Below are 26851 nucleotides of genomic sequence, written 5' to 3' on the forward strand. Positions count from 1 at the left end.
TGCGTGGCAACCAGCTTGTCCTGCTGATTACTCCAAAAAAAAAACTCCCAACACCTACTAACACTCCTCTCACACCCACACACTGTGTGATAGCACCCAACACACGAGCAGTGGCCCGTTGAAACACTTTTTCGCCGGTTGCAGGCATTATGTAATGAAGGCCAGTTGAGGTTCAGCCTCTTGTTTATTAGTTTTGCATCTACATGCATATTTATTGCTGTGGAAATAGCAGCAGTGTTTAAATGCAGGAACAGTGCAGCCAATTATAAAAATAATTAAGGTTTCAGTTTTATATAACAGTGCCATTTGCTCAAAAAGCAACTGGACATTACAAAGCATTTAAAAACTGCTGTATTTTAACTAATGGTTTAATTATAATGCTCTTAGTGATTCGCTCGCCCTCAGTTTGTCCTTTTGTGTACAAAAGAAGATATTCTGAGAAATGTCTTTTAATATAAATGTAATTAAATGTATTTCTTTTCTGAATCACTTGCAGGTTTTTATAAACGATCTGGATAGCACATTACAATAAAGTTCAAAAATGAAAATTGCTAAAGCATTTAATTTAAGTTAATTCATGTTAGTATATTATTTAAAATCAAAAGTGTTGTCTTTTAACATTAACTTTAAGTACCTAAGCTAACAATAATTTTTTATTAACGATTTTCTTATTAATTAACGTAACTAAAATCAGCTAGCACAAGTGTATTGCTCATTGTTAGTTAATGCATTATCTAACATAACCAAATGGGATCTTATTGTAAAGTGTTACCATGATCTGTGTCAACATTAGCGTTTACCTTTTTAATGTGGTCAGATACATCAGAATCCATCGGTGGCCTGCAATTTCAATGTCATGGTCAAATGACTAATTATACAAGTTACTTATGTAGTACAGCTATACAGTAGGTTGTAGCATGTTTATTATCTTTTAGGTAGCTATACTTAAATATATTGTTGTGGGTTTGAAGCTTATTAATGATATAACCCTATCCTCTTTATCTGTGTAACAGTGTAGACTACTTCTATAACGTAAGTCTTTGCTAATCCATGTCTCTGTATTCTTTAACAGTGGCCCATCCTCAGGAACCGCACCATCCACCAGGAAAACTGGTCATCCAGTGTTATAAGTGTGGGGAGCCATGCAAAGGAGAGGTTCTCCGGGTGCAATCCAAGCACTTCCATATAAAATGTTTCACATGCAAAGGTAAAAACCTTTTACTACACATTGGCTGTTAGAATGTCTTAATCTATTTGTTAAAACTCCTGACAGCTTATTTCTTAGGTCAAGAATGATGGATTGGCATAGTAGAACAAAATTCCACTTTAGCCTGTTTGTTATTGAGGAAGTAGGTTAATTACATTTAGTCATAACTTCATTCATGTCAAAAATGTGACCAAAGGGTAGATGGACAAAGCTGGCTCTGATAAAACAGATGGCTTGTGTGGTTAAGTAGAGAGGAACCCAGAACTTCATTACCTGATGAATGAAACCAAAGTTAATGTAAAGCTGCATCCCGCCCCCTCGGCACAACCATAATAATTTAATAAAATGGGCCAGTTACTCTTTGTCTCTGTGGTCGTCTGTGTTCATACCTGTTTTATCGACATCATTTGGCAGGAATTATGGAAAAACTGTCTGAATTTGTTTGGTGAGTCCTTCTTGTTTATGTCTGTTGTGGTTGTGCACGAAGTTTTGACCTTCTTTATTTAGTTGAACAGTTTTTGGCTGTCTCTCTAAAAGCTGATTTTCATTCTTTGCTCTCCATATGGATTGACCCTCAGGTTGTATAAGAGAATGTAAGGTTTATGTGGTGGCATGTTGCCAGTCACAAAGAGCAGACAACTCATTTCCTCCTGGAAGCCTCGGCGAGAGCTCAGTGCCTCAATGTGCCTTCGTTTATGTGCTATCAAAGAAGAAAAACGGTCAGTTTCTGCATTCTTGATTAATGTGCAGCACTTCAGTATGTGAAGCATTGAGAACCTGTTGATAGATAACAGTGTCTTTAGCTTTTTGAATGCCATTGCAATGGCAAGCATAATATCAGGTGTCTGCATCGGATTGTAAAAACGTTGTATGAGGGGTCTTGACAATAAATGTCAGTGCCTCCATAAGCTTCTGTTTCCAGCAATTCTTTAAACAGCCCTCAGAAGCTGAGGTCTTTCCAGGTTTTCTTTAATCTCACCTGAGCAATTCACTCCACATGTACTGTAGCTCCGCATTAGTCACTAATCGCTGACGCCGCATTAGTTACCTGAAACAGGGTCATAAATGAGAGTGCCCTGTCATCACTGAGATGAGCGACTATATACGAGCTTTCCTTCCTTGCTTCTTTCTTTCAGTTACTCCAGCATTAGTTTAGCTCTTTCATTTGAAATCAGTGCATTAAAAAAGCCAATGTTTGGAAATTTAGGAATTGAATAAATAAGATAAAAACAAATACTATGACGTAAAATGAATAATAAATACTTTAGAGTCTGCACTCTTTCTAGGTCACTAATCAAATAATCAAATTAGTGAAATTGGTAATGTGACTCTGTACAGACGGTCAGATGTTTTTCTTCAAACTCACTGCATCAAAGATCATTCTGGATCATTCTGAAACTGTATAATGCTGAAGAACACGATTGTCAGGTTTTTCATCCAGCTCAAATGCTTCTGTCATTAAAGCAAATTATGCCCCTCAGGGGCCAAAATGTATTATTATATATTGTTTATTAGTAACACTAGTACTTATAGTACTTATAAAGCAAATATTCTTCATGGCCATATTTTACATCCCTAAAACTACCTTGCTAACTAATAATAAGCAGCCAATTCTGAGTTTATTGAGACAAAAGGTGTAGTTAATGGTTTGTTAATAGAGAGAATTTGAGAATTGGTTTATTATTATATTAAACCTCTTACTCAGTGTTAAATGTGCACATTAATTTTATATGCATACATGCATTTTTATGCATACAATACAAAAATAATATGCTCAAACCAAATATATTCTGAAGTTTGTTATGATGAGTAATTTACCAAGGAAAATATCAGAAACTTTTGTATTAAATCAGTATGGTATCAGACTGCAGGATCCCAATTTACTTGTGAGTACCATATGAATATTGAAACCATTCAGTACTATTATATACACTAAGAGTGTCCATGGATGCATGGAGATTAATGTATATTCTAATCCTCATCCTTCCTAGATAGTCAAAAATAGAATGAGTATGACTACTACTAGCCACCCATGTATTTCTTTAATACAGAAGAGTGCAGCACAAGGGCTCAGGTTAAGCAGGCCAATGACTTGTAGTCCACTTACAAGGACTTCATAATCTAATGGATCTCCCATATTGTAGTCAGTCAACTCCATTCCTAGAAATCAGGATTCAGACTGTTGCGTAAGGTCTGATGTTACTTTCTCTGTGGATACCTGGCAGGAGTGCTTCTGCTGGGGTGACCTGCCAATATCTGAACTCTGGCAAGAGAAGATGCAGTGCTCTACAGCTCGGTTGTAAACTAATGAGCCTTGCTCTGCTCTATTAGTTTCATTTGTTCACTCTAAGCAGGCTCACTTAGAGCGCTAGAGTGAGCATGTGCAGTCAACATCTACTGCTCTGCTCTCCTCTTCTCTACAGTGATCACTTTATATTCCTGTCCATGTCTCAACCTGTCTTTCTGCACATTCTCCCTCCCTCTCCTTCTATCGCTCTGTGTGTGAATGCTGTGTCAGTCAGCGAGCCTGTGTGTGCTATTTCAGGCACAGTCTCCAGGAGCTGTTAAAACGCTGCAATGCTGGAAATAGCTCTGATGATCCCCATTGGGAGGATAAGACGGCAGAGGAGGGGTCCGCGCACACCTCTACAGGGACTGCCAGTCTGTCTGTCTGTGAACATGTTTGTGTGTGTGAGTGTGTGTGCCAGTCACTCCGCAGCTGTGGGATTGAATTAATGCGGAGCGGCAGACGCCCCTCGGGGTCAAGGGTTACTTGCCTGAACATGTCATTTCAGGATGTCATTCTCACAACCAAGAAGATGATGTCACAGGTTGACCCCAAAGCAACAGATTCGTTTCAAAAGTATTTGAGCATTTCATTTATAGGAGGATAGTGCTTTGATGATGCTGTTAATGTTTCCGGTTTATGAGGCTTACTCTGTGAGAACCAGATCATGTGACGTACACAGAAAAATATGTACTATTGAATAGGAGGAAAATGAATCACTTTTTTTACGTCTGCAGTTTAAGACATTTTCTGGGGTAAATAGAACTGAAAGGAAATAATTTTGATTCATCACCCAGTTTGTAGAAAGAATAGAAAACATTTACAATGGAAGTCTAAGAGTGATTATACAAACCTCAGACTGTTTCTAATAGTGTTTTTTTAGTATTTGTAATATTTATGTGTTACTTCACCAGATAAAAGGGACATTTCTGCCAGTTGTTCCAAATCTGTGTGAATTTGTTTCTTTTGCTGAACATGAGAGAAGAATTGGAGAATGTTGGTAACCACATTTTTTTCGTACATTGAAAATCGATGGGGGTCAGCAAACGTTAGGTTACCCACATTCTTCAAAATGTGTTATTTTATGTTTAACAGAAGAAAAACTACTACAGGTTTGTTTTTGGGTGAGCTATGACTTAAAGTGAAGCCACACGTTACACTATATTTTGAATATTTGGGGTTAGTAAGATTTTTTTTGGTTTTTGAAAGAATTGTCTTATGTTAATAAACTGCTGCTAATAAACGGCCAATATGCTAGTAATATGTATGTTAATAAGCAACTAGTTAATAGTGAGAATTAGTACCAATATTTATAGTAACTGGCAGCATTCTTCTTGGTGGTGTCAATAGAACTTGCATTTAATCTGGATTATTGCTTTAAGAGTTTTAACAGACTATGTTTTAGCAGCAGGACAAGAAAGTTTCTACCTCTCGAGGTCAGGTCATCCAAATTTTGAAGACTAAGGTGTATATTTAGATATCTATTTTGTGTGTATGTGTGTGTGTGGTAAGTCCTAATGTGATTCTTTGTTTAGAAAAACGTGGAGCCAGAGAAGTTCAGGCAGTCCTTACTAAAATAGTGGAGAGGATTTTTCTGGCACCTGTCACTGTCAGAGACACACATTACCAACTAGACAGACTACATGGTACACACACAGACTCACGCACAAACACACACACACACACACACACACACACACACACTCATTTCATTCCTTCTCCCATTAACCAAACAGTTGTCAGTTGTAAAACAACCTCTATACTTTATGCAACCCTGCACACACATAGACACACATGCACGCACACCCTCGATCACATTTCTCACCCAGTCTTTCTCTGTCAGTCTCCGAAGGGGACACTCATAAAAGCCATTATAACTCATAACACAGTAAGCCATCATGAAAGCAACAAACAATTTACTGCTCCCTCTAAAACCCCGCATTAAGTCAAGTTGCCTCGGATACAAAACACAAACTGTTATGCAGTGATGTGTGCCTGAATCTAGCCCTGTGATGTCAGATTGAAGGCTGTAACGCTGTGGCTTCGCGCATGAAGCTTGGACAGAAATCAGCGATGAGTCCAACCAGAGGTCATCCCAAGAATGTCCATGAACTAAAATCTACCTAACCTAAGGCTTCCCTTACCTTAGAGATTAGGGAGGTAACATGCCGATATACTTCCGTCTCATTTGGAAAAATGTTATGTATCTTTTCCTCTGCAATTACATTTATTAATGATATTTGATATTCAAGTCTCCAAAAAACGACTACCAAAAAACTGATCCCAAAGAATTTTCGTTACTAAGTGCTATGTAATCTTTATGAGTAACCAGTGCAGTGGCTCAAGGGAAATTATTAAAAGAACAGGAAATGTGTGTTTAAGGATTTCAATTATATTTGCAGGCAGCATACAGTACCACCTGCATTCCTTGCTGAGGTCAGAATCAGAAATCATACATTTGTGCTATGTAGACTCAGCGGTTATTTCAACGATCGCTGCATTTTATTTTGCAGCTTTGCTCAATGTACAGTACACACCTCAACACAACAGCATGAATGATGTGTCGCCAAAGTCGCTATATGATCTTCATATAGCTCATATTCCAAACTCACATGACTTTGTTTCTTCAAATTTATAAAATATATACTATTTGCTTCTCCTTGCAAGTACACATAATTGGAGCCTTTAAAATTCATGCAAATGCACCATAAGCATATCATAACTCTAGTCTGGATTATTAATACAGTACAATATCTTTGAGCGAGATACAAGCTGAAATTGAAATCTTTATTCCATGATAATTAACCTGATCGTGAAAAAACACTGAATCAAGTACCGGATCAGTCCTGTTTATGAAAAAATCTGTATTTTTTTTTAACCAGATCTACCGATTCATTGAAAAGACGCTTTTGATACAAAATTATTCTTCTCTAATGAATGCACTTTTTTGGCTGAGCTGCTCTTTTACCTCTCCTCCACACATCCAGCCTGAGATCCCAGTAATGAGGCTGGACTGGCATGGCGTTCAACGTGGTAGTACTTTGTCATAATGGTGTTGTTGGTAGTTTCACATGGATAATAAATGGTCCCATGCTTTGTGCCAAAGGGCCCCTCATGCCAGCCAGGGTTCTTGTTTGGGAATCATTTTATCTGCTCCATTAGCTGATCTCACAGAGTGATTAAGTGCATAAAAATGAAGTATAAAATCACACCACAGTAAAAGATGAGAGCAGGCTGAGTGTGTTGGACTACCTGGTCTCATGGCATAAAAATACCTGGGTGAGGGGTATGACACAAAATACGTATCAATGAGTACATATCATGGCAGTTTCCAAAAGAAATGAACACTAGAGGCAGTAAAACTCTAATTATTTACATCATTTCATTTAATAAAGACTTTACTTGAAGAATATCAAAATGATATTATTATGCTGCGATATTTGAAAACTGATGCTTTTGTATGTTAGCATCACACGTATACAGCTTCATATCTATGGGTTTTCATAAACGGTAGGTTTGTTCGGTAGCTCACAGAGTACAAAGATGTACTTGAAAGGCGAGGAGCTCTGGTTCAAATCCTGTGTAACTACAGTTTGACAGAACAGTTCAAATCTAAATGTAAAAGGAAGTCGTACTAACAATATCAATGTAATAAATATGTGTCAGGGTTCACATATGTAACCTGTGTTTTAGCGCCACTCATTGGACATTTCTCTTTGAAACTGTTTTTGCGTGCCTTACTGCACGTTTCGCTATAGTTGTGCTATAGTTTTGCTACAGTATTGAGCAAAAAGTGCACAGAGGTATATTTTTTTATGAGACCAGGTTGGTTTGTCTATATATCCCACTGCTGATACATAATCAGGGTGAGGTGCCTCTTCATGCAGAAGTTGAAGACTCAAAGAAACCCATGCTAAAGAGTGCTGTCCACTAAAGTGCAGAGAAAAAAACAGCGTGCTGCGAAACTCATTAAAATATTGAAGAAGTCTGTGAAAGCTTGTTTGATGTCTGCACATACTATATGGGAAACCCGGGGCTTTCTGCTCTTCTGTACTCTGTACAGATTGCAACTTGGCTTTGTTTCGGAGGCTCTTTGCATCATATGAACTGAATCTGAACTGAACAGTCACGTTTGATTTAAATCAAATGTCCCCACTCTTCCTAAACCTTTCCAGTAGTTCATATAAATCTTTTTCCTTTTTTCCGTTTCCATTCAGACGCAGAGTGTGAGGATGGAGAGGTTGGCTAAGTGATTGAGAGAATGGATGGATGTTTGTTAACAGGGAGGAGTTAACAGGCTGTTCTGTTGAGAAGAGATCTGACAGACAGCCGAGAGCGTCATTACACTTGCGTCATTGCTCACAACACACACACACACACACACACACACACATGCACAGATGAACTCCTAGTCATTCCAGTCCATGTAACTACTGCTTCTCTTATGTTAAGAAGATAAATTTTTTAAACGTTTATATAGACACGTTTAAAATGTGAATGGGTTATATAAAAATTAAATGGCTACATAGCAGATATATGTAGATTTCACCTAACAATACCGCTATTGACCAAAAGATGGTGCTGTGTGCAAACTGCTATGGTGCTCTAGTTCATAGTTACAAGTTTTGTTTCAGTATGCCAAAGGTTACTGAATATAGCTGAAATCCATATCAGTACATTAAACGGTAAGAAATGGGCTAAATCAGTTCTTCCATTATTGTAACTTATAAAGTACAAAAATATATATAACACGTAATGCATATTTTTTTAAAGTTGTGCTTAAAAACATGTTTAAAATAATTAAATTAATAATTAACTGAATATTGTAGATGCTGAAATACATTGATACGAAAAACAACCTTTATTAAAAATGACATGTACATTTGACAAATAAGAAACAGCTTGTAACATATTGAATTAAATGTAAAATTTTCAACTATTTTCTTGTAAAATGTACACAAATAAAACAAAGGTTATTGACAGCAAAACAAAAGTATGTGTATTTTTGTTGTCGTCTCAAGATGGGGCAACCAACTTGAAAATATATAAGACGGCCCAGGATAGCAGCGAAGAGAATTGCAGTTGTGTTCCTGTGGTCTGTAGTTACAAGATGTGTGTGAAACAACATTAATGGGTATGACATTTTCTAAACTTGCATCCTGGTATTCTGTACCCTGTCAGTGAAGGTTACCCAAATGCCAGACACAAGTGAGGGCACTGGCTGTGACTCTTACACAACTCTCTCTCTCTCTCTCTGCTAATCACTGCTGTCTCCACAGCCACCTGCTTGTCACATTCGTCTGTCTGAATGGACCTAATCTTCCAGAAACAGAAGACAGATTCAATGAAGCAAAGGATATGTTAACAGCTATGGAAATGGGACTTCAAATAACAGTTTCAATTTGTGTTGAAAACATAACGTGGAAGATGTTTAAACAAAATGATGATTTTAAGTCAGATTATTTATTTGGCAAAGACGGGAATGAATCTCCTTAGCTAGGTAATCAATTAAACTATATTTGCCCACTTTTACTTAACTAGAGATGTATACTTATGTGCTGTTTTGTGTTGCCCGTAGGCCAAAGTTGGCCTGTGATGACCTTCGTTTTAGTTTGCAGTGCCAAATCACAAGATGAGGAAAAAACATAAGAGAACAAAGCATTTAAGCATATCTCTTCTTTTCTTTTCTTTTCTTTTCTTTTCTAATTTTTATATATATATATATATATATATATATATATATATATATATATATGAGAGCAGACTATATTTATTTATTTTAGTTTTTGCTTTGAAATACAAATTATAGAAATATAATAAAAATAAATAATTTAAAATAGAAATAAAGTTTTTTTTAACCTGCATATCATCGATCATTAACCTACGTCGATGAGCTATGAACTGTTAATTTGTTAAATTATTAAATAATATCAAATGCTGTTACTTCCCCATATTTTCCTGTTTTCATAAAATGGTGAAAAACTGCCCTCCTAATATTTTACAGGTTGGAATGTAGGAGGATAGACAGAAAAACCCGAGAGAGAGAGGAAGCGAGAGAAAAGCGGGCTTGTTTTGAAGGGGGTATCATGTGACACTAAACAAGCTGTTAAATATCAGTTTCGGCCTGCCAAGGAGCTTTCAGACAGATCTGGCATGCGTGACGGCAGGATTACACACAGACACGCTTGCCAAGAGGGCACAGACCTAACACACCTATTCATGCAGACCTATATAAAGTGTCTGAACTTGGGCCAGAGCCTTAAAAGCATCTTCAAACCTCAGCGAACCAAACTCTTTCTTCATACGCCTTTGTCCTCAGACACATTGGCCGAGATGAGCACAAGCCCCCTGACCTTATGTTTGCTGGCAGCCAAAAAGTGTAAATCCCAGTGCAAAAGAGATGGACTTGTGTGACTACTGAGTAGTCTCAACGAGAGCCAAACCAAGTGTCATTTATTTTGAAGACGTGTGTTTCAACATTGTGTTTCAGATTTCACACAAGCCTGTATTGCACTGGAAGATCTCATTAAACTAATGATTCTAATTTCGGGTTCTCTGTTCTTGTATTTACGTTCAGTGTGTGGTTGTGACCTGGCCCAAGGTGGTTTCTTCATGAAGAACGGGGAGTACCTATGCACGCTGGACTACCAGAGGCTTCATGGCACTCGCTGTAATGGCTGTGGAGACTTCGTTGAAGGAGAGGTGGTCACTGCTCTTGGGAAGACTTACCATCCAACGTGTTTTGTCTGCACTGTCTGCAAGTAAGAGTCACCCAAAAGCAGGTCCATGTCATCTATTTGAAAACGTGTATCATTTACATTTGTATGTTATAGACATTTTTGCCTTCACACAGCATAGTAGCTGGTATTAGTAGTGAATTAAATATTGTATTTTTAGAAAGATATTATTTCTTTAAAGATCCTACAGGTTAGAAAGGTTGTCATATCTGAATATTCAATTCTAATTCTAATAAATCATTATCTTTTACATCTAAAACTTTGTTTTAGACATAACGGTACAAATGCTTGGTATTAGAATTTTTCGACGAATATCTATATATATCACAATTTAAAATGTACTTTAGTGTTGCACAAACCTTCTGAAATCATTTTAATAGGTTGATTTTATGCTCAAGAAACATTTCTTATTATCATCAGTGTTCAACCAGTTATGCAGCTGAATGTGCTTTTTTTCAGGATTTCCTGATGAATATAAAGTTTAAAAGAACATTTATCTAAAATAGATTTTATTTGTAGCCTCCACTGTCACTTTTCATCGATTTAATGCATCATAAATATGACTAAACATTTTTCTTTTACTTTTACTGACCCCAGTCTTTTAAATGGTAGTGTAAATGCTTTAATGACTTTGCATCCTTCTTCTGTTGCCAGACGGCCGTTTCCCGCTGGTGATCGAGTCACGTTTAATGGAAAAGACTGTCTCTGCCAGCGTTGCATCCAGCCAACTTCCCCGACTCCTAAAGACATCAGCACCTCTAGTAGTGAGTCCGCATTCACACACACATGCGTTTGAGCTTATTGGTTATGTTTTAGTGTCCTGCTCAGCTTTCCCTTTAGGTTGTGTAGTTCATGCGTGTGTCGCCAGGTCTTATAATGTTCAGGACTCAAGGTCAAGCTCTCTATCTCTTTGTCTGTCTGTCTTATGTATCTCTTTTTAAAAAGGCACATGAGGTATTTGTATTCTGAACTACTTAAATCCTCAATCATTTAGTGTAGCACTTCCTGTTATCAATTACAAATTATAATTACATTTACATTACGTTGCAGTTACAAATACATCTACAGTTGCCAATTGTATGATGCCTAGTGTTCTAAGATCAAAACTTTTTAAAAGTAAAATATACAGTATTGCACTCAAGCCCTTATTAGCAATGTTCCACAAGCCAGTGGAAATACATTTGAAACCCCTAACAACTGCCAAAAACACCATAGGCAAGTATGAAGCAATGCGTTTATACCAGTCAGAATCCATGTGCTGTACATTGTCAACCACATAGGAATGCACGACGATGGCTTTTAAGTATTTATTCTAAAACATTGTTGTAATAAGGATCCCTGCTTCATTTCAGACTCTTCTAGGGTTACTTGAGTTGACAGGATGCTTAGACCAATTCCTGTGCTGTCAACCAGGGAAAAGCCGATCTCCTTATAAATGTTTCTCTCTTTGATTTCTCTCACTCTTTTATCTCACTTTGAGGAAGTTCTTCATCCTCCTCCGGTAGATTAGGGGTTCTCTTGGTGTAATTTAAGCTGCAGGGCCCCAGGAGTCAAGCAGACAGGCACAGAGAATGAGAGAGGCTCAGAGCCAATGAAAAGCTCAGAGCACTCCTGTGCCTGCTGGTCGTCCCGTTCTCTCTCCCTCGCTTTCTCTGGCCTTCCGCTTTCTGATACATTCTGGACTGATGGATGCTGACAGGTCAAGACTCTGCATGTGTAGAATGTGCCGACTTCCTGAGGCTTGGGATTTCCTTATTATAGTAAATGGCTCTAGTCATTAAACTCAAATTGTCATAATGCAGGGAATCATTGTTACATAACAACATCAGGTGATGGACAATTACAGGAGCAATTTAGCAGTGAATAGCTGCTGTGTTGCAGAGGAGAGAATTAATGTAATTCTAAGCATTGCATCATGGGATTGGGTTGATTGACAAAACATTGTGTAGACTATGCATCAGTGGAGTTTCACTGTTTTTTCTAGAGTATGTAAAAGGTGCAGGACACACTACTCTGTTCAAAAAACAGATGTTATACTTACATTCAAAAAACATTTATTCAAAGCAACAATGTCACAAATGATGTAAATGCAGTTTTTTCATCAAAAATATTAAGCAGAACAATTGCTTTCAGCATTTTATTTTCAAGTTACTTGAGCACTGAATATTGGAATGATTTTTTGACTACTGTATAGTAATGACGATTAGCACAAAATGTGAATTTTGAATTAAATGAAATTGAAAATTTCACAATAATGCTATTTTTACTATAATTTTGTGTCTAATGCAGCTTAGGTAAACAGCAGATTTAAAAATCTTACCAACCTCAAATTTTTGTACAAACTATAATAAAATAAAGTATAATTAGTATGCTACAAGTGTTTCTAGACATTACAGCATATTGTGTACAGCATGAAAAAATAATGATATGTTAAATACTAGATTTGTATTTAACTTCAAATGAGCGTTGCATAACAACAAATGTAATCTTAATGACAAAAAGACAAAATGGACATGCACAATGAAATATTTGCAGATGTCCTATCACTATTTTCGTATTTTTTTTAAATCTGCATATGTGTCCTTGTTTCGTTCCGGTTCTTCTTACCCACTTTCACAGTTATCGTTCTCTTCTCCTATATGTGCAACAAATCCATACAGCTACACACACATAGAGTCAGAGACGAGAGCTTAAATAGCCCTACTGAATATCTCTTTGTTATGCTTGGCTGAATATTTGTCATTCACAAACCCCAAGGAATGATTTGAGGCTGATGAAAGTCTTTAGCCCAGATATGTGTTTTGTTTTGAAAGGCGCTGATTGTTTGGAGCCTCCTTGCTTTGGCGAATCCCATAAAGCTTTTACCGCATTACACTTCTAAAAAATCTGCACCGAGTTTGATAGTTTAGATAAACCTCATGACAGGTGGATTGAACACAGGTCTCTTTGAAACTTTCCCTTTTACTCTTTCTCGACACACATGCGATGTGGGTCTCTAGCACACGCACAGTCCAGGCAGAGGTTGAGAAGGCTTAAATGATGCATTAGAGCGCTAGATGCAGAGCAGTGCATTATATACTCTCCTCACTGTCAGTGGTTACCATTGTGCCTGGAGCAACATCAGCAGCGTCTGGGACCTCCCCGCCCCTCCGCATCCATCCCTGCTTTTTAAAAAAGCTTTTGGGATTTCAGCCAAGGAACATAAATAGAAGATGACAACCATGAGCTATTTTTATCCCTCGGCCTTTTACACACGTTACACATGTATTAACTACATTTCTTCAGGAAGAAGCTCCATCTTGTGGAGGGAGGATGTTCGGCTTTTAAAAATGGTGCTGTAGGCCTTTATACAATTAGTCATGCAATGATGATTACCTATTGATCTCTACAATAATTTTATAGATTCAATATGCTTTGCTTGAAATCGCTCCTGACAGCTGTGTGTTGTCGATCAACAGGCCTCAAAAACCAGTTTTGTTTAGTTTTTTTTTGGTTGACACTGACATCCAGTGGTGAGATATGTTTGTGCACAAGTGACTCCAAAAACTTAAAAAATATGTAATTGTTTGAATATGCCTGCCCTACTGTGTATCATCGATGTTGCTAACTAAAACTATTTTAAAAGTTTTTGCTAATAACAATGAAATAAAATAAAATGAGCAAAAAAAACGAAATAAAAATAAAGCTGCACAGCTTTAGACAATGCTTTAAAATAATAATATTTACAAAAGATAAAAATGAAGCATGTATTGAAATGAATGTAGTTCGACATATCAATAAATTCTTAAATAGTATTTAATTAACACTAAATTGCTATGTCTTATAGGAAATGTGCTAAATGAAATATTTTGTGAATAGCAATTGCAAATCTTTTATGGCTAATGGGCGAAATATTTTTCGGCTATAAAAAAGCTGCTGTTCCCGCTGTGTGTGTGATGGTGTGCATCTGTGTGTGTTCACTTGCAGACTGTGCAGGATGTGGCAGGGATATAAAGAACGGTCAGGCTCTTCTGGCCTTGGACAGCCAGTGGCACCTCGGCTGTTTCAAGTGCAAGGCCTGTGGGAAAGTGCTGAGCGGGGAATACATCAGCAAGTGAGCTATGCCTTAATTATTTTTTATCTCTCGCCATCTCGTGTCTCCCGCTCTCTCTCTATAATTCCCCATCTCTTATCTGTCCTCTTTTCTAATAGCATTCAATTTTTGCTCTTATCCTGGTTTCATTGAGGTGAAATAGAATACAGTAAAAATATAAATCTCTCTTCTCTCCCTTCCTGTCCTGCTGTCTTTTTAAGGGATGGTTCCCCGTACTGTGAGAAAGACTACCAGATTCATTTTGGCGTGCAGTGTGAGGCCTGTCATCAGTTTATCACAGGGAAAGTTCTGGAGGTGAGTAACCAATAGGTGCATATACTGTAAACTGAACATTTTGGCTGTTTCTAATCCTACTGGGCTGTTGGCGTACAGTGTGTAGTATATTATGGTATCATAGCTGCGCTCTAGGTTAGAATGAACAACCCTTTTTGTCAAATAAATACGATTTTGAAGATGGATTTGCAAAAATTTTCATTCAAAGTTTTTGCTGAATGCAATCACAAAAACACACATATCCCTTACAATACTTAAGTATGATGTGAAAATATTAAAACATTAAATTAACAAATGATGCATTAGTCCATAGGGTTCCCATCAAGGTAACAGAGAAAAGGGTACCAGGTTATGTCAAACTTCTCAATTTTGCCCTTCAAATATTACCAAATTTGTTCCAAATTTAATGTAGAATCACCTCTCCAAGCCACAGCTTACATTGGAGGCTCCTTTTTCTTGCAGAAAAACAGTAGCACTTCTTGGATATAATTAATCTCTACACAAACAGTTTGTGATGTGATCCTGATAATGAACGCATGCATTCAGAAAAGTACAGGATCTGACTGTGGTTGCGGATCAAAAATTCCATTCCAATAACTCTGTATCCTGGAGCTAAAAACTAAAATATGGAACAAATCAGCATTTGCTGAATTACAAGAATGAAAAATCTGATCCCTTAATAATGCATTGGAGATAAAGCAAGAAATGTTGCTAGTCTATTTAAGATTTATTACCAAGATTATTACCCGTTATTTTGGAATCATAGATGGTGCCAAATAAAACTATTTTAAACAGTTTTTGATAATAAATTTAAAAATGAAATGAAATTTGCAAAATTAAAGAAAAAATTGAAAGCTACACAGCTTTAAAAAATGAAGCATGTATTAAAATAAATGTAGTTTGAGATTAGTTATTAATATTATTAATATTAATATTTGAATATTATTATTAGTATTTATTTAGAATATTAAAAAAATAATATTATGCTTACTTAGCAAGAACTTATTCAAGTATTCAAAAGTGAAGTAAAGATGTTTATGATGAGTGTCTGTTTCAATGCTGCTATTTTGGAATTTCATTTTATGAAATAATCTTTTTTTTAAATTATTGTTTCCACAACAGTATTGAGCAGCATATGTTTTCAACATTGATAACAACAGGAAATCATGTGTATCATGTGACACGCAAGACTTGCGTAACTGCTGCTGAAAATGTAGCTCTGAAATAAATTACAATTTTAAATAAACTGAAAGTAGAAAACCACCACGATTGTACAGATATTTCACATTACTAATGTTTGTACCAACCCTAAACGTACTACATCTTTCCTACCCACAAGTTCAGTTTTTAATTTATGCTGTTTTAACGTAACAGTTAAATTAACACTTCATTAAGAAGAAATTGTCACACACATACTAGAGACACACAGAGGAATTGGTCAAAACAGAGGCTTTATTGTCAAACATAGCCCAGAGCAGCGAATGGAGAGAACAGGAGCGAACTGATGTAAGGAGTGCAGGGTCAGAGTAGCTGAGTCACACGGAGAGTCCCACAAGTAGCTATGAGTCTTTGGAGCGGTAGAGACTAAGAACACAATACTCAGATCAGTCTGCTGAGGAAACACAGAGAAGAGGTAGTCATGCTTCACCTAACAAGGTGAACTCTAAGACCGGATGTTGAGTGCTTGGGAGGAGAGTGTTCTTGGAGCATGGCTTGAGTGCAGGGGACAGGTGCAGCGGATTCAGAAAACAGGTGATTGTGATTGGGTGAGTGAGGTGGCTGAGACTCCCTGACAGAAATAACAATAATTACACAAATGGTTGCCATACAGTAATGTACAGTACACATACAGAGTATAAAAAGCCATCAAATTAATATAGGTAGTAATTTGATCAGAACTGGGATCCGATTGAGATCATTGACATTTATTAGCAACAAAATATCTTTTCCTGACAAATTTGAGCAGTTTGAAACATTGTTGATGTTTCTTCTGAATGCTCTCAATTTAATCCCGTTGCTTTCTATAAGTCGCATCTGAGATATCCCTGAGATCTCTATTGTGAGTTTTGCTTCACGGATATTAAAAGCGGTCCCTTGTGGATTTTCAGTGTTTTATAGTCATGTCAGTGTGTGTCAGCATTCCAGATTCTTACACTTCCGCTCTCACTAAACATCTGGATCCCCTAAGTGGAGTGGAGTCGTTAGTCTGACCCATGTCCACACACACATCTCAACATCCCACAGCATGGCCGAACTTACATCATTGCTCCATTCATCAAACGTTTTAGAACTGACACCGGCCCAATGGGAATAGAGCAAAGCAGCGCCGTTGGGTGGATTCCAAGGTCCCGCCTAGCTATTGTACATGGGACGGCCCCTTTGAGGCCGGGCCCCTCTGATAGGGTGGGAGCGCTGTGAGATAGCGAGGGGGTTTAGGTTTAAAATTCTCAAGAAAAGTCAAAAGGAAAACGTGCGGGACTGAAGGGGAATATAGGAGCCCTCTCGAAACAAGAGAGTGCAAGTGGCAAAAGTGATTTAACTGCAAGGTCGCAGGGCTGGGGTGCCACACGAGCAGCCTGCCAGAGGTAATGCTTCTAATAGTTTCAGTTTTTTTATTTCAAAGCACTAGACAAACATGTTTGCAGTTATGTCACAGTGTGTGTGGAGCAACTTGCCATTTGATGGTGTTTATCAACAGAGCGTCAATACTTCAGAGCTTTGTCTTTGCTGTTTGGGTGATCGCGGTCAAGCTTTGTCATCCTGATTATGCTGACCTGTCAACAGTCTATTAGTTACCGGTTCTCATCAGTGCTTTCTCATACACGGTCTGTTTGCATTTATACACTCAAGTAGACTAGTTGTGTTTATGGGGATCTGTGCAGCCACAGATGGTGGAAAGGAAGTGCTCTGGAATCTTATGCATGTGTGAGCGCACGAGATCAAAACCAGCTCTCCGTCTATATAAATCCAAGCAGATATGTGTAGAATCGCAATGTAATGTTGAGAGCAACAGATGCCAGCATTGCACCCGTGCCAAGGAGGCCATTCACATTCGATGAGGGATGAATAGTGCTTATAAACATTGCTGTGGAACTCTTATTTTAGGTTTGGCTAGGCCTAGAATTAAGACTTTGCAGTTAGCAGTTTGTTTTCTGTGTGCTATTAAACATTTATGTTGGGTAGAGCCGCTCACGTGCTGTTTTGTTCCGCGTAAGCATGATTACTCTGGGCTGTCAGCTTCTATATGTCAAGCGTGGATAAGTTATTTAACTGCAGTGAAGTTTCACTCTCATTAAACCTCTCCAATAAGTGTCTAATGAGGCTATCCAGAAATGACAAGTCTGCCGCAGCAGCTGGCCCTGCATTATCTCACCACACATACACATGCATATCCAGAATATAGCAGACACCCGGAGGCAAATTGCTCAGAGGTTGTTCTTTTGAAGGTCACAAGACCTACTGGAGTTGTGTTTAATATCAGTAACTTGATCTTACATATTCCCCTCTAAACTTTTTTTCTTGAAGAATGCAAATGAGAAAATAGTTGACAGAGTAAGACTACAGGGATATAAAATTAATATGGATAGCACAGCTCATATAATTTGGCGTCAGAAAAAAAATGTATGGCTTTTACAAGTATTACAGGGACCAATTTCTCACTATTGACTTATTTGCCTATTATTAACATATTGGCTGCTTGTTATTAGTGCTTATACTGAATTTATTCTAAATGAGCATATTCTATATCCCCAATGCCTCAGCAAATTATGAGTTTATTGAAGCAAAGGTTAATTTAATGGTTTGCTAGTAGCTAGAATTGAACCTTAAGATAAGTTGTAACCAAATGTTTCTGCAAGGATGCTTTAAATTCATCAGAAGTAAAGACAGTAAAGCCACATCTATTTCAAATAAATGTTGTTCTTTTAATCAACAAATAATCTTGAAATAAATGTAGTACATTTTCTATGAAAATATTAAGCAGCTCAAAGAAAAAAATAGCAACATTTCAAATTATTATACAGTATTTTGGAATATTACTGTTTCTACTGTACTTTTGAAACGCAACCTTTGTGAGCATAAAACAATTATTTTAAGTACTTACCAAACCGAAATAATCCTCTAGAGAAACATGAGATTATGAAGATTATTGATATTGCTGTCTAGGAACAGACATTATGAAAGATAACTTTTTTTGTGTTTTTTTTTTTTTACTTTTCCTTTGGATGTATTGTTTATTTTAACACTTTGAGTCTGTTGGGTCTTGTTCACATGGTTTGTTTTTTTCAGTTTACCTTAATATTGTCCACTGTCTCAGCAAAACAGCACCTTGTCAGATTCACTTGTCTGGCTCTTTCCTCAGCGGGCAGGGTCGTGGAGCGGAGTGTTTAAGTTCAGCTAGGAGAGAAGATATATATACGCAGCAATACATACTGTGAGTCAGGCAATACAAAACAGGGTTATGTTACTGACTCCAGATGAAAATAACTCCTACTGGCATTCATACGCACCGCAAATGTTAGCACCCTTCCTAAAAATACCAGTGAAAGTGTTCAATAAAGTTACATTTTAGCTTAAAAAAAATAAAGTTTGGATAAGCAACTTAGTTAGGTTAGCTGCACATTAATAACATGTGCATGGGACCAGCAGCATCCAAAATCATAGTCATTTATCCAAGTACTTTCTGTTTTTTTTCTCTCATTTTCATACATATTTTGTTTCCCAGTCATCATTAGCTCTCGCTGTTTTCTCTTCATCCCGGTCTCCCTCCCTCTCTCTGGCTCTGTCTTCTGTCCACACCCCTCCATCTGGGCCGAAGCAGAGGCATGGACTGTTCTTGGCCCCTTTCTTCGAAGTTCACTGCACTATGTTTTCTGTGTTGGCTTCTTGTGATGCAATAGGAAATGACTGCTAGCCGTCTGTCTCAGACAGAGCGCTACACAGAGAGGCAGAACATGTTGTCACTCTGGTTTGTTTACTGGAAAACTGTTACATGGCCTTGTTGCCATGGCGAGGAGGCCCGGGAGCTGAGGGGTCACATCTGTGTGAAATCATGCGTTTCAGCTGCATTGCCTCATAGTTCAAGACAGCAGAGGACCATGGGATGTTTCCCCTGCAGAGGAGCCAAATGGGCAACTCCCTCCTCAACACTCAAAGCTCCAGCTGATAGAGGAACAACAAAAACAATTGAATTTTGAGATTAACAGCGCTTTAGGTTTTCTGGTGCAGTATAGCTAGTGTGAACGTATGATATGAATTTCATAGAGAAAAAGAAGAAGAGTTGTTTTAAAATCAATCTCTTTTTACATATTTTGGTGCGTCTAAATACATCTGTTTTAGCAACATTTTTAACAAAATTCACTATATAAATATTATAAAAGTAGTACTATATTTCAGTTTTTTAACAGCTAATAAATAACTCTACATGATGAAAGACAAAGTTTAGATTTTTGTTATTTATCTAAAATCAGGTATCATAGTCTGTATGACTTTTGTAGTTAATTTTCAGATCTTGTGCAGAAGGAAATTTATCATTGATTGACAAAGTTCAGTCGTTTTTTCCCGTATCAGCTACTCCCGTAAGTTCAGTCGTTTTAGCCGTATAGGCTACTTTTATTATACTGATTTTTGTCATTTTTGCAGCTCCAACCCTTATTCACTTTATTAAAAAAGAAAAAGTCATACATGTTTGGAAAAAAATATGAGGTTCAGTACGGTAAACAATGACAGAATAATCATTTTTTGGATTAACTGCGCTTTTAAGAAAGTATAAAAACAACACAGAAGGACAGAAAAATGAACAGATTAAGGGTACGAATCCAAATGAAGAAAAAGGGAAGTAAGACAAAGTGTTGCCTCAAGAAAGAGAGTTTTAAAGAGGTTTTGAAGGAGAGAGAGATGTCAGAACTGCAGGGCTCATCAGCATTCCCAGAGCCAACTGAAAGCAGCATAATGATGAAACAGTACTGCAGATGACTTACAGCTGTGGGCTACACGACCTAGAGTGATGATACATATTCACAACCATATGAATATTATGTGGAATGTACCGTACCTTTAGCTGTGACTGGTATTCTTCAAAAGTTTACAGGCAGTAAGATGTTTTTGTTACGTATGCTCACCAAGGCTGAATTTATTTGATCAAAATAAGCAACATAAGTACTGTGAAATTTTCTACTTTAATATATTTGTAATGAAATATATTTCTTTAAATGTCAAATCTACAATCTCCAGTTTAAAACAACAGTAATATTTTTAAAGTGAATAGAAATGTACACTATTGGTCAAATTAACGCATCCTTGTATTCATTTCTTTAAAAAAAAAAATCTTGACCCTCAAATTTTTAACAGTCGTGTACGTCTGCAACTGAAACCCCAAGATCTTTGCCTGTGACAAACTTTAGATTTTTCTTCTTGTGTTTGAGAATGACCTCCGAAGCTTAAAAAGACTGACAGACTGCAGTGTTTCTCAGGCTTGCAAGCTCCCTGGTGAACCTCCCAGTTCTCAAATATCAGCATTCCAGCCCATAGCCGTAGCGGGCGGACCGTGTTGCGGTGGTTAGCACACGTGCATCGGACATGCAGAGCTGGGTGATGCAGGTTCACATCCAGTTTGCATCATTATATAGCTGCCTAAAACTGTTAAATAAGATCTGTGTGTTAATGTTAAGTGTTTATATGTGTAAGCCTTTGTTCCCCTGACCTGGAAGCATCTGGAGGTCAAAAGGGTATTTTTGTGCGGTGGAGTAAGGTAATGCGGTATAGTGCAATGTGCAAACGGTGACTCTGCTGATCTTAACAGAGGTTCATTCATAATTATGGAGTGATACAAAGAATGAAGGAAAGAAGAGAGAAAGAAGAAGTGAAGCACACCTGCTCTGTCCCCCACAGACTTGTATGTTTTGTCACAGATGTTAAGGAATTTCAGTATGTTTTGTCGTTACATAATGCAGTGTCGTTATATTATTTTGTGCAGTGTCTCGCTGGAATGTTTTTTCTTGTGTTTCTTATAAATATTGTTGACCTTTGCCCCTGGCAGGCAGGAGATAAGCACTACCATCCAAGCTGTGCACGATGCAGCCGATGCAATCAAATGTTCACGGAGGGAGAGGAGATGTACTTACAGGGTGAGCACGGCACTTTGATACAGAGGATTGAAGCATTGCTCGTACTTTACACAATAAGGCCACTTAACAGTAGCTATTGATAAATTTATACTTTCCATAAATTAAAGATTTTTTTTTCTTACCGTATCTGGTAACAGGGTTGAAGTTAAAACTACAAGATATACGTAAACTGTTAATAGGTTTGAAAGGTTTTATTTACTGTGCTGTGTATTGCAATTTTTGTAATCATGTTACTATAGGTTGATATCTAAATACAATAATTAAAATAGTATTAAAATTTAATTAAAATTAAAATTGAGTAGTTATTGTAAGAGTCCAAGTATTAAAAGAACTCTGATGAACCCCTCAATTTGTCTCTCTTTCTCTCTCAGGTTCTACAGTATGGCATCCAGACTGTAAGAACAACAGTAGAGTGGAAGAGAAGTACAGAGTGAGTATCTATCTATCGAGACACTTACTGTCAGCCAGTCAGTCTCTTAATGAACCCTGTCCCTCTGCTGAGCTCCTCCCTCATAGTTTTCCCAGAAACAACAGTCTACAAAACCTTGGGAGATGTTTAAAATGCTCACATTCATCAAAGGTCGTTTTAAAACTTTCCTCAGTGGCTCCAAAGTTAAAATGAGATCTCAGGTGCTCTATAGCTGAAAAGAGAATGTATGTGTGTGTGTTTGTCAGTGAGTATTTTGTCCATTCTGTTGTGATTCTCCTCCTTAGGCAGCTTGGCAACATCCTAAAGGAAAACCCAGTCCGTTTGATATCTTTTACCCCCAGTCTCAGATTCAGAGCCGGGGCCCAGGTGGCTCTCGGCTGGGCCGGCGTCCCCCCGGCTCTTGCCTTTGCAGTCACCCACCAGCAGAGGGCTTTCCCTCCTCGCCAACTTCCCCATAACAGCCTGTGTGTGAACCATTATGCTTTTCACTGCTGCAGGCATGCGGCTCGAGCCCTTTCAGCGCTCCATTCACCATTACAGGAATGACGGCTCTTTGACTCTTCATGCAGAACCATCTCAGATATGAGCTCACCATGTAGCTAACAGAACTGGCCTCTCGTGAAGAATATTCCTCTTATTATCGTGCAATTTGGGTTTTTGGTGACGTTTGACCAAGAGTCATATCTGAGGGATTGGCTTCTCTGGCTGCATATTGTATGGTATGAAAGAAAATGCAACTTGGGAAGGCTTGCATTGGAGTATGAAGCAATAGGAGATGGAAAACCCTGTGGCTTTCTAATTTCTGCTGAATGAAAGCCTAAGATATATATGCCTCCCACACCCCCAAATTTCAACTTTGTCATGATTTACTCTCGTCGGTCATTGTCATGTCTTTAAAACCTCTATGACTTTCCTTATAAACAATTGTGCTTAGTTAAGCTGAACATCATTACAGTCATTACAAGTTTGTAATAACAAATAAAGAGTTTATTTGCAAAAACAGATAGCTCCAGGAAGTTCATTTTAAGTTAATTTTCAAAAATCATCATTTTTATTGTGTTTACAGCGGTTTATCTTTTATCTTTTTATTTATTTTAGTTTTTCTAAAACTATATATATAAGCAGTAAATTCAGAAGTACTTCAAAAATATGCAAGAAATTAGAAGTAATTATGAAATTACATATAACGATAGGAATCTGTTTCATGAAGACTTGAATTTAGTGCAGGATTTACTTTCTGATGCATTTATTGTCCACTTTTGTCGCTTAAAAAGGCCCGGTCTAATCTATGAAAAAGAACAGCGTTAACATTCTTTAAACCCTCTCCTTCTCCGTTTAACTGAAAAATGAAAGTCATATAGATTTAGAATGACATGAGAAAAAGTAACTGTTGACAAAACAGAACAGTTTTTAGCTCAGCTGCCTTCTTAAGCTTCCCACTGGCATTTATGAGTGTGTTTGGGAATATGTGTGTGTGCATTATTTTCAGCTTATTGCTAACGCACCTCGTTCTCCCGCAGCCCACGAGGTCATCGTCTGAGAGTATCTGTTCGAGACCTGGCTCGAGCATCCCTGGATCTCCAGGTCACACCATCTATGTGAGTCCCACTCATCGGTGCCCCCAATCGTTTCCAGAGTCTGTCAGATCCTACCACTCAGTCCACAACGGATTCTGATGCTGGTACACTCCAGGGTCAATGTAAAAAAAAACACGCAGGAAAAGCACAGGAGTTTGCTTCAACTTCTCTCCACTTTTTGCCTTCGCCTTGTATTTGGTATCTGTAGCATCTTTTTAGCATGTAACCGAATTTAGAGAATCATTTACGGTTAAGCAAATGTTAAGCCAGTTAGCTTTTCTCATGAGCACGCCTCCAAAAACGATCCAAATAAGTGTACGTTCACCTTGTGTGATGACCTTTGTGACAGCTGTAGCTTTGGTCGGATGTGATGTGGATGACCTTTGACCTGTGCCCTGACCTTTTCCTCATCAACACCTTTTCTCCCTGTGTTTCTCCACCTATGTGTCCCTTCCCTCTCCTGTGTCCCTCATCCTCTCCTTCTTCCAGGCAAAAGTAGACAATGAGATTATTGATTACAAGGACCTAGCAGCCATCCCCAGAGTCAAGGCCATTTATGATATAGAGCGTCCAGACATGATATCCTATGAGTCTCTCCATTCCACCTCCTCCACCCTGGAAAGACAAGGAAGACACAGCCCTGGAGAGGTAACCCAAATTGTAAAGTTTTAGTGTCTTTCTAAAAAAACGATGTGCTATTATGACTAATGTGAGCTATATAGCCACTGTATGGCTGTGGAGGCATTATGATGTTGCAGATTTATACTTATATATTTATTTATTCTCATTTTTTGGATAGGTGTGGCTTTCATAAAAAGCAAACTTTAGCTCTTTTAGCTCAAATCAGACAAGCGCACCTGCTTACAATATGTGAACAGCCATACTCTATACATTACAACATCATTGTACGTCAATTTGGAGATCTGGACAGTCTAGTCTGGTGGTTCTCAACCTTTTTAACTCTAGGGTCTCCATCGCCCCAACAACACAAGCCTAGAAATTTGCTGAGGCCCCAGACCCTGGTTAAGAACCACTGGTCTAGTCTCCATTACCTAACCAGCGCATGGGTTTTGGCCACTTTGGCCACGTAGTTGCTACCCCTATATAACCGATCCCACCCTGCCAATGCTCCATCTTTTTGATAATACCATCCCATCCTCAGGTCCGTACTCTTGTCACAGTAACCATATTAGCTCTCTGACCCCATGATCCCATTAGTGTTCCAAAAAACACTATTGGTTGAGGCTCTCAGGCCGCAGACAGAGCAGATGTGAGCAATTGTGTGTATTTGCTCATTTCTCTGTATGTGATCATGTACATTGCATGTATTCCTGTCCACATGTTAGCTGTATGTCTATGCATGAAAAGAATGTATGAGAGATGTGTTTTTTTTATTTTCTGTGACAGCTCTTTGGTTCCCTTTGTCTATTAAACATTGTTCTGCTGTACCTGAAAACGCCTGTGCGCCTTATCTATGTAGAGACAGCAGTGTCACAGCGCCACCTGGTGACTAGAATCAAAATCTCAGACAATCTGCGGCGATGGAAATACATGATAAAGGGATATTTGCGTTTTTTTTTAATCTGTTTCTGCGGTTGATTGCCAAAAGCAGTAATTGTTAGACTGTGTTAAAACAAAAAAAGGATATTACAATTACTCACTTGCAACTGAAGTCTATCTAGCAATGGGCCAGGTTTTGGTTTGTTCGTTTTTTGGCGCTTTAAAGTTGTCTAAATCATCAGGAGCGACTACTTTTTAGGTGTAGGAAATTTTGGTTGGTTTTGTTACCAACATATAGAAATAAAATAAAATTACATTATAGCATATATTAGGCAATTTCATTATGTTTCTGAAAGAATTATAAGTGATAATATTGTGAAATATTTTTTTTTCTCCGTTATAATAATTATTATTATAAATTATTACATTATCATAGGGTATAAATAATTGAATTTATTATTTATTTTATTGATATAAATGATTTTATTATTATATGATAATAATATAAATTATTATTATTATTTTACATAATTACTGTTTTTGTAGCAGTTGTGATTTTTTTTTTTATTTAAAATAAGATTTTTTGTAATAAAGTAAAAACTGGCGCATAAAATAATTATTTCCTGCTAAACAAAAGCATGAATTGCTTTTTTTTTTTAATATAAAAATAAATACCCCAAATACATTTTTGTAGCCATTTATGACACACATCTATGATGTTATAGCAGTTATACTGCACAGAATGGGTCAGTAAGTATTTTTTTCACACCAGTGTTACATCAACACTTGGAAGTTATACTTTTGACAGAGCGTAGTAACCAAATAGACTTCCGTTGTAAGTGTATTACATTTAAAAAAAATTACCAAGAATATCTCTTTAATGCATACCATATTACTGAGTCACAGACAAGTTCACAGAGTAACCGGACTCAAACCCTTTCCTCCCCTACAGCCTGTCAAAGCCTCAGGTGGCAGCCCTCCCAGAGGCAGAGCCACAGTAAGTGTAAGCAGGGTAGAAATAAAGCTGCTGACATAACATTAGTTTGTGGATCACCACCCAAACTAATAGGAGCTCAACTAACATATTCATTTACAAAACCTTACCTAATCAAATAAGCATGAACATCTAATGCCTCTTAAACGTAGTTTCTCTCACCTCATTGGCTGCTAATTGAACTCTCATCTGAATAGCCACTCTGTTGATACTTTATAGTAGTTTGCTAGTGACAGTAACTTGTGTACTCAAGAACCCAGTGGAAAACTGAAGAATCTTTCAAGCTTCATGGCAGTGGTGTAGAGTCATGCCAAACTGATACGATTTTCCCAGAAAACATAGTCCATAGCCCATCTTTAGCGTATCACTATCACGAGACAGCATCTAACATTTAACACTGCAAGCGCTTTTTTTGCAATTCTTTCACCATCATTCTATTTAAAACATCATCCAATGCATGTTGGGTCACAGAAAACACAGCTGTTTCCATGACGCATAACATAATGTTATTTTTAGTGATTTTAATTCTGTGTCCACATTCCCAGACCCTGCCACAAGACCCCTCCTCACTGTCCGCAGAAACAGTAAGTTGTCAGTGACATCCTCTGAACCCTGGCCTCAGTTTTCTG

General features: G+C 37.6%; 1 protein-coding gene across 20 annotated transcripts in view; it reads left to right on the plus strand.

Annotated features, from left to right (window-relative positions):
- The window catches only part of ablim1b (actin binding LIM protein 1b), a 64840-nt gene that overhangs the window by 27640 nt on the left and 10349 nt on the right, over nt 1-26851 (plus strand). For 12 of the 20 annotated variants that reach the window (XM_043253574.1, XM_043253581.1, XM_043253587.1 and 9 more), the window contains exons 2-12: nt 1073-1207; nt 10072-10255; nt 10886-10995; nt 14198-14324; nt 14525-14618; nt 21634-21721; nt 22093-22151; nt 23672-23749; nt 24218-24376; nt 26181-26225; nt 26768-26806. In XM_043253574.1, coding sequence (XP_043109509.1) covers nt 1073-1207; nt 10072-10255; nt 10886-10995; nt 14198-14324; nt 14525-14618; nt 21634-21721; nt 22093-22151; nt 23672-23749; nt 24218-24376; nt 26181-26225; nt 26768-26806 — 1118 coding nt within the window. The remainder of the gene's footprint in view (nt 1-1072; nt 1208-10071; nt 10256-10885; nt 10996-14197; nt 14325-14524; nt 14619-21633; nt 21722-22092; nt 22152-23671; nt 23750-24217; nt 24377-26180; nt 26226-26767; nt 26807-26851) is intronic. The other 8 variants (XM_043253579.1, XM_043253586.1, XM_043253588.1 and 5 more) reach the window with 4 other exon arrangements.

Source organism: Puntigrus tetrazona, chromosome 12 (assembly GCF_018831695.1).
Source record: "Puntigrus tetrazona isolate hp1 chromosome 12, ASM1883169v1, whole genome shotgun sequence".
NCBI classification, from domain to species: Eukaryota; Metazoa; Chordata; class Actinopteri; order Cypriniformes; family Cyprinidae; genus Puntigrus; species Puntigrus tetrazona.